This window comes from Drosophila takahashii, chromosome X (assembly GCF_030179915.1).
Source record: "Drosophila takahashii strain IR98-3 E-12201 chromosome X, DtakHiC1v2, whole genome shotgun sequence".
In the NCBI taxonomy this organism is placed as follows: domain Eukaryota; kingdom Metazoa; phylum Arthropoda; class Insecta; order Diptera; family Drosophilidae; genus Drosophila; species Drosophila takahashii.
In genome coordinates, this window is record NC_091683.1 from 16,553,291 (window position 1) to 16,562,626 (window position 9,336).

Here is a 9,336-nt window from a genome sequence, read left to right on the forward strand (position 1 = left end):
TGACAGATAAGGAATAATACGGTGGAGGCTAGATAAAATAGATATCAGCTTTAATAAATTTTTTGATGGCGGAAGGCAACATAACTTTTTGTCCATCCGCACTTAGCTTGGGTTTCCACGGATAATAAACAAATAAATGTATTTCAGTTTATATATTCGTATGTCCATTTTTTTTTCTTATCTGTGCTTTAAAATTTCCCCCCATGCGTTAGAACTTTCCCATCTCATTTCAGAAGCATCGAAAACTTAATGGTATATTATGGTTATTCAGTTTTGGTTTCAGAAACAACAAATTGCGATTTTTACGAGTGGGAATCTCGTGACGGATGAAACTTTCTTTCCCCCAGCTGCCGATAAGAATCACTTGAACAAGCTCGAAATGACATCGACGATCACGAGGAAAACTCCAAATAACCAAAATCAAAAATGAACATAACACACAAAAGTCGGTGGAGGTGGGTTCCATAAATTTTCATTAGAAATGCACGCGGCAGCAGCTAAATGATAAGGAACTTTATGGCCGTCGTTGATATAAAACCTGGCTCTAATTGAAAATAAAAACCGAAAAGAGCTGGAATTATTGAAAACGAAATGAAATTTAAATAATTTTTGATGAAAATTCTGTTTTTTTTTGTAGAGCATCAAAGTGGCGTGGAAAAAGAAACAAACAAAGAAAATGGTCATAAAGAAGTCTATATCTACATCTCTTGAATTAATCCATCTATTTTGCTCACTGTGCACACAAAAAAAAATGTCTGACACAAATTAATAAATAACTTAAGAATTTTGGTAATAATTGGTAACGCTGAAATACCAAATCTAAGACCTGAAAAGACAATTACTAAGGTTTTAAAACAAGTACAAGATATTAAAATTAGAAATATTTTTTAATGATAATTAAATTAAGTAGTAATATAATAACTTATTTGATCGTATTATTTAACGTTTTTACCACTTGTGGTCAAAAAAAATATATATATGCAAATGTATTTCTCTCGGTGCATGCCTTTTTATTGGCCCCTCTGTCGTTTTGAGTGTGTGTGGTATTTAAGTTGATTTTTTCGGTTTTAATATTCGAGCTACCGTTAGAATCAACAGCGAAGAGTAGTGTGGAAAATTCGTGGAAAGGGGAGGGAAAATGTGAAGGGGGCGGCGTCAAAGTCGACGCTTCGCCAACGCCGGCGTCTCTTTGGTAAAACATTAATTAAATTAATTAACCAACTCGTGCCAAGAATTTCATACCGAAGAAGATGAGCAGCAAACCAAAAAAGCACATATCTCTGTACGTCGAGTCAGTGGCAGTCGTATATATATTCCAGACATCGCTTTGGAACGCATAATTAATGCGCTCAGTGCGCAGAACCAGATTAAAGTGCGCCTTGCCCGGCCAGATATAAACATATACCAACATATATATCAACTTTATACGTTTATACACATATCGCTTCATATAGCACCATCCAAAGGTGGTTGCTGTGGTGAAAGATCGGATCCGTCTTCCGGCAATTGAAAATGATTCTTTCAATTAAATTATTCCTAGTTGAGTGGGTTTTACTTTTGTTGCTACTTCACCCGGAATTAAATTATCAGAAGGTGTAGAGAGAGGAATTTTCAGGGAATAAGGTTGATAAACTTTATTTTGGCGGAATGTAAATATATTCATAATAATAATAATTCAATAATTTTCAAACATCATTGACTAATGTTATCCCTTTTCACATTTGATTAATCCCATTTTTAATTCATGGCATTTGAACCAATTTTTCTGGGCCTTTTCTTCGCCGCCTTGGCCAATTAATCTTAGCCAACTCGGAGATGCCTCTGAATCGGTTTTCCATATCCGTTAGCAGTTTGGAATGTGAAACCCTGACAAAAACAAAAAAAAGCTCGACACGTGCCAAAGCGAACAACACAAGCCATCGAGACATCAATCAATTGCGCTGATTGAATGCATTCGAAACCGAAAACCCAAAACCCAAAGCCCAAAGAAAATAAAGAAAGGGGGGAGCTGCGAAAGTATATAATAAAAAGGCACAAGAAAGGCAGCCTCCAACAAAGTGTGAAGTTGGAAATAAAGTGGCGCTTAATTGCGAGCGATTAATGAAGCAAGAATCCCCATTCCCAATATCCAATGCCCAATTTCGAGGCGCCCAGGGCAGTGGTTTTTTTTTCTAGTGTAGCCGCAGCGCTGTCGTCGCCTGTGTCAGGTGTCATGTGTCAAGTGTCAGGTGTCAAGGCAGGGGGCAAAAAATTTAACGGTTCTCCGAGCCACCAATCAACGCAAGAAATAACCAACAAACAAAAAAGCAACCAAATGAAAAACGAAACAATCCAAAAAGCTTACAAAAAAATTAACACGAAAATCGCCGGCAGCCAAGTGGCCAACGAACTCCAATCCATTGGCGATCGGAAGGTCGCCTTCGTCATGAAAATATATACCCATATTCTGTATCCTATACGACCGACACTCATTTGGGCACAAAAATAAAACTAAAACAATGAGCAATATCAAGTGCAATAAAGCATAAACTGATGGAATCCCAAATTGAATACAACTAGCGAAGAAAACTGCAAAAAATAAATGTGTGGACAGGCGGAAAGCGAAAACTGCGCAAAAATACAGGATTTACGACACGACTTTTAAAATACCCTGGGAATCAGAAACGTCTTTAATTTAGTTAATTAATAATAATGTTACTATTGTACACATTTTTTTGTTAGCTCTAAAAAATGATCATATTATATTTATTATATTTGGGATTTTACTTTAATAATTTCAAATATTTTTGCAGACTCCAGTTCTTTCCGCATCAAATATTAAAGGCTGAGATCATTATTGTCATTGGTTTATTTTTGTACTGATCATTTCACGATCTTCGTGGCGGATTAAGATAAGCTTGAGCTTTTTTCGTGAGGATACGAAAGATATTGGTCATATTTATTTTTATTTAGATGTATTTATTTCCAATTTAGATGTCATACTTTAAGTCATAAATACTACTACTACTGATCCTAACCCTTGATACTCTGTAGTCGAAAAATCTGGCACAATGTACGCATATTGAACGCCTCTTTCTGCTTCCGATTCTACATTTTGGATTCTCCAATTATCCGATTCTTCGTGACACAATTCCAAAATAATGGACGGGGCGACGGAAGTATCAGACTTCGCTGCCCATCGATTAATATGGAGAACGACAGCACTTGCCGCAAATGGTGTGCCAACTTCCGATCATATGTGCGTCTATATAAGAAATCGAAAGAGCCGGCGAGAAGAAGAACCCAAACCAAACCATAAATCACAAGAGCGCATGTTGACAACACTGGCAGCATGACAATTGCCACCTGCTGGGCTGAAAGGAAATCCCATTAATGACAAAATCAATAAATTCATATTTCCATCACAAGCAGACTTCACAAGTAAATAAACAAATCGAAATGCGCAGAGATATTTACAGAACCGAACGATTCAGGCAGACATAATGCCGTTAAATCAGCGTTTTAAATACAATATTAAATTGAAAGCCCTCCAATTCTCCACGACAGAGGGACAGAAATCAAATAATTAAATGGATTCTTCGGGAGAGCACACAAAACTCAACGGGGGAGAAGGCTGGGAGGCGAGAATAAAATTGATTTGCCAGATAAATCAAGAGGTGATCTTACACAAGAAGGTCCCCCGGCAAACAGAACCAAAAGCTTGGATAAAGAATTCAACAACTTTGTCTAGCGATTATAAGGCAAGGACTGGACGGGGGTAGAGATCGTAAGATTAAAGACTTAAGATCAAAATATAATATTTCAGAAGTGGAAGCCTTTAATCTTCGATTTATGGTTTGAATGGGGAATAGAAATCGGGGATTAAATAAGGTTAACATTTATTAAAATGAAGCTCTCATCTTTTCTACTCCTTAATATCCAATTAATTAGCAACTTTTTAATCTTTTTAATCTAAAAATCAATTAAATAAAAACCATTGCTGCTGCATTCGAACGGATTATGCAATCACAATCTGCCGAGTGTTTTCTTCCGGCAAAGTCAATCAGTCAATCACTCAATCGGCGACTGAAGGAAGCCAAACAGTTGGCAGTCTGCAGACTGCCGTTGCATTAATCACCCAAAGCTATGCAGGCAAATCAGAACCGATCGATCCGATCGCACTCATCATAATTATCGATGATAGCTCGACTCGACTCGACTCCAACGTGTCATGTCAAGACCCCCCGATCTCCGATCTCCGATCGCCTCTCTTCATTTCGCCTAATTGAAATAATGCCGCCCCGTAATTGAATCAATTAAATCGGCAGCAGATCAGCGCCAGTGGGGAATGAATAATGCCAATGAAGGTGATCTATGAGCAGAGTCTTCCGTTTGTAAGACATGTAATGCTTGAATTTACAAATTAGATTTTATTTTTTGAGTACCAACCTTTAATTTTTTTATATCCCTTATGTTTTTATAAACAAAATCCTTCATGGAAATAAGTGATATTAACCAAAATATTATTTTAAAATGCTGCAGAAATTCCAAAAAAATATTCTCTTCTTAAAGGTTTATTAAATTTGATTAAACACCAAACACGTTGAGGAACTTATGGAACCCTCATTTTCAGGGCACAGCATTAGAATCCCAGTCTAGAAGTCACGACCCATAAAGTGAGTCATTCTGACCTCAGCAAACGGCCTGCCAGCTGTCTATAATTATTTGTACGTTTGCCGCAGCTCGAAATGAATCGATTTCGAGACACACTGACGCACAGACTTGGATTTGAATCGGAAACGGAGACACAGGTAAAACTTGGGATTGTGGATGGAGCTGGCCGGGATTCAGATATATCGGCTATTGCTATTGCTGCTTTATTTCGGCGGCATCTTGGCCTTCGGCGGGCACAGCCATTGCAAGGACTGCGATCAGTACAAGAATACGGTGCCCGTGAGATGCAAATACTTGCTGGAGGCGGACCATGTCTTCGAGCGAAAGTGCGGCGGGACATATCCCCTGATGGCGTTCACCAAGTTTCGCGATACCTTCGTGAAGACCGGCGAGCCGTTCGCCCTGTATATGCCGAATACTTTGGACCATGTGATGGTGCTGATGAAGGACTCGGCGCTGCAGAGCTGCGACCGCCTGCAGCTGGCCGATGTGACCACGTTCTTCTGCCTGGACGATAGTGCCAATGAGACGATCAAACTGGACGTGGCCCACATGTACTGCTTCCCGTTTCACATCCAGCTGCCGGACGACCTGATGCAGGAGTGCCTCACGGAGAACAAGATGAGCAAGCGGCACCTGGACGATGTCCTCCGCACCCGACGCGGCGTCATCCACTATACCTTCGGCGAGAGTCGGGGCCACCGGTGGTTCATTTCTGGATATTTCTGGCCACTTCTCCTCCAGCTCGTACAGCTCCTGCGGCTCCTCCTGCTCCAATGAGTTGATGATGAGTCGTAAATTTTTATGCGAGCTGCCATAAAGATTGATCGGTTAAGCCAAAGGGGAAATGGCATTAAACAAAAATTGCTTAAAACAAAAAAGTGAACTAAAGTCAATGGATATATATATACATGTATGGATTGATTGGAAGCCTTATCGCTGGCCTTGCTCCTGGCCATCTCCTGCGAACCGCGGGGCCCTTGTTGAGTATTTATTTTATGGCAAAACAAATTAAACTGTATTAACGCATTGTTTGTTTTCATTGGTCGGTGGAGTGCAGGCTTCTGGGCTCGGCTTCCCATGCTCCAGCTACAGCTCCATACTAGCCTTAACTTCTTCCGCTTCTCAGGCATTTTAGAGGAAAAGATCTTGTCATGTCTTTATATCGTTGATTAGTTTTCATCTTTTCGCCCCAACAGATTGATTCTTGGAAAAGAAATGGCCATAATATTGAACAGAAAATAAACTGCACATCTTAGGAAAATAGTTTAAGCCGTACATGTTTTTAATTTATTTATTTCACTTCCCATAATACCTGTAGATATTCGTCTACATTTTTTCGTAGATTTTTCGTAAATAAGTATAAAATTTCTGAAAAATAGAAATGCTGTTTTGTTGTGTTTATTAATACCTATCGAAATGTAGAAGACATTTTTTCATTCGGATCAATCACTAAAAAGTTATGAGCAAATAAAGGAATATTAATTTTTAAAATAGTTCAAAATAGAGTATTTCCTTTGCTAGCACCCTGCTGGGCATATAGAACTTCGATCTGTGATCTCCCCTGCCGATTTGTCCACATCACGTTGCAGCTCGTGATCCAAAGAGCGGTCACCTGCGGCTGCCTGGCGTGCGTAGTCGCCAAATTTCCATCCACATTGCAAAACCTAATTCGCGATTGCCGATCCGCGATATACACATCGAAATCTCCAAGTCTCGGCTCTCTAATTCTAATCCCCATTCATCCGGTCGTTTGTTGTCTCGGGCATAGCGGTTTGCCCCGACTGCAAGGAAAAGCCTTGGCGCGACCATCGACCAAATTGTCAACGCGGCGATCTGAATGCAGAATGCAGAACATCTCGGCATCAGATATATCGAGTACTCCAGTTCGATCGCTCCGCGGCGATTTGCATTTTGGGCATTGGCCCGGGTTAAGGAGAATCAGAGGTTTCAGCAACAGTTGTTTTGTTGCACAAATGCCGTTGTCCGCACAGTGGTCACAATTGGCAAAAAAATCAGGGAAAAAATATTAAAAAATAAATATTTTTTTAAAATTATTTTAATTTGTTTGACGCTCCAAATAATACTGCATTTTAAGCAACTTTATAGAGAGACCTATTGATTTTAGGGCACCCTTTAAAAATAATAATTAAAAATAAGATAAAATCTTTTATTTTACATTTTTAAATTATAGTCCGTTTTTTTGGATATGGTTTTTAGAATGATGAGCTATTAGGTATTTATTCCCCTCACCTGCACCCCACTGTACCACAAAAAAAAAACGATTTGTTTCACCCACATGCAAGTGGTTTTTCTTCTACTTGCCGTGGATTTGGTTTCTCTAAATTTTCTTCTGGTATTCATAGGAATTTCCAATTGATTTTCAGTTTCGATTGACCGCACCGCAGTTGTCACGTGTTGGCCCCCCCTTCCTCGTTCTTTTTTTTCCCGCCCTTTCTCCACTCATTACGCATCTGGCACACTTGAGTTCAATCAAATGCCAAATGCTGCAGCAGGTGAGGTCTTTCCCCGGCTCCTCGCTTTTTCTGCTTTACGGGGATAATTGCGCAAAAGCTTTGGAAAGATCTGTCCAGCCATTTGCATAAATTTCCCTTGCAAAGGGGGAAGCTGCTGGGGAGAAGGGGGGACCACACAACCTGAGATTCTGCGGAGAAAGACCACTGAGACCTGACTTCATCCTCCACACGGTAAACAATTTTTACACATGTCTTCTGGGCTATCAAAAATTTCCTGAGTTTGCACTTCCTTGCCAGAACTTGGAATTAAGGGTATTAGGATAATATTTGTTATAATTAATAAACTGTATTAAAAATGTGAAAAAGAACCATAGAGTGAAAAAGGTTAGTGCAAATATTTAATTCGAATATTTCTAAATAATATTCGAATATTTCTAAATAATATTTAGTAAATATTCCTATTGTAAGGCAGCTATTTAATATCCCAATGCACACAAGTGTCCTCTTATTTTTCTGTGCAGCCAAATGGCTCGCCAGTGGCTAACCACGTCATAAACAATGATTAGGCGGCTGCTGGTGGTTCTGGTGGTGCTAGTGGTGCTAGTTGTGGTGTGTATTAAAACGGTTTTCATGTTGCAAATGGTAGCGATCATCCTCCTGCCGGCTGCCCCAGACCCCTCCTCCACCATCCTCCATGCTTCGATCGCAGTGAAATTGCATTATAAATTAATTAGTCAACTATTTTAGCAGCACACCTGTGAGGGGCGACAGGTGGAGATGATGGAGAAATTCTCCCATAGACGGAGTTTTTCAGAACAAATCAGGCAGCAGAAACAGAAGTCACCAAAGACGGACATCTCCGGGGGCTTTGGGAACATTGTGACATTGGCTACCTGGCCAGAGATTCCCCTCAAATGAGTTGGCCAATGATTCGGAATGTGGCTGTTGCTCGTTACTTCTATTTAGCCATTGATTTCCCTAATGCTTTCCGTGAGCGAAATTTATTTGTATACCATATTTAGATTTACCCTCCTCACTTCCTTTTAGTTTTAATGGCGTATTAAATCCATGTTTATTAATTTCAACACTAATGTAGTCATTTAACTGATATTCTGTCATTATAAGTTGAATAGTATTCAAGTTAATATTATCAGATACCCCTTATCAAAAATGCGAAAATTGGTGAAAATTAAATTTTCCCAAAATTGATGTTAAATTATCAGTTTTTTTGCCGAAACAAAGGAAATAATAGACCAAATATGGAATGTCATACCTTGTTCAACTCGTAGCTTAATTCTGAATCGATTTGCGTTCAAGTCTCGACATTTTAATTTTTTTCCATTTTTAGCAAAAAATTATGATGGTACCCCTTAAAAAAAAATGCTAAAATTTTTGAAAAATTTAATTTTCTAAAAAGTGATGGGGATCGTTAGCCTAGGTTGTTAGCTTTTCAAAACATTCGGTCGCTTAGCTCTCGTCTTTGATTTGTCCAAATTACAGCTAAAAAACCGAAAAAAATGTCTAAAATTCAAATCCATTTTTCCACCCTAAAATATCCAGTTTTTTTTATCGATCTCGTAAATAAAAAATATAATAGAAATATTTTGCACCTTTTTAAAATTAGATTCTTAATAATTCTCATCATTCTTTATTCTTTTTTGAAGCACATATTTGAGTCTTCCCACACGTGCCACCGAATCTTCTTGCCGGCGGCAATCACAGAGGTATTCTTCGGCGATTAGGACACGCCTACTTAGTGACAGCCATTAGGCAGTCGGCTATTTAATGGAATATTAGTTATTCATTCGGGCGTTATCGCCGACACCTTTACCACTTCTTGCCGCGGGAACAGATCGAGATCGATGGGCGTGGCAAATCGGCGAAGAAGACTGGTGGTAGGATGTCTAAATTTAGAGAGGGCATTGAAAGGGCCATTAATCAGCTGATAAGTCGGGGTTCCTTGGCTTCGGAAATAATTAAAACATTCTCTTTGATGGCGACGAAGGAAAACAAATCATGTCACATAGGGCCAAGAGATCGGAGATCAGAGATCACGGCGTTAAAACAATAAGCGGCCAATAAGCCAAACAAAGCGAATGTGCAGTTAACTTAACGGTCGAGCGTGAAGAAAAACATAAATAAAGTTTGTCAAAGAGCCCTAAGAGCTCTTATATTGAGATAAACAAATTTACAGTCTAGCCTCGCT

The 9,336-nt window shown here is 39.2% G+C and overlaps 1 protein-coding gene across 1 annotated transcript; it reads left to right on the forward strand.

The window, feature by feature from the left end:
* Positions 1–4,711: 4,711 nt before the first annotated feature.
* Positions 4,712–5,682, forward strand: LOC108059165 (uncharacterized). Its single transcript, XM_017144259.3, has one exon. The coding sequence runs from the start codon at positions 4,810–4,812 to the stop codon at positions 5,431–5,433; it is 624 nt and encodes a 207-aa protein (XP_016999748.2). The 5' UTR covers positions 4,712–4,809; the 3' UTR covers positions 5,434–5,682.
* Positions 5,683–9,336: the final 3,654 nt, after the last annotated feature.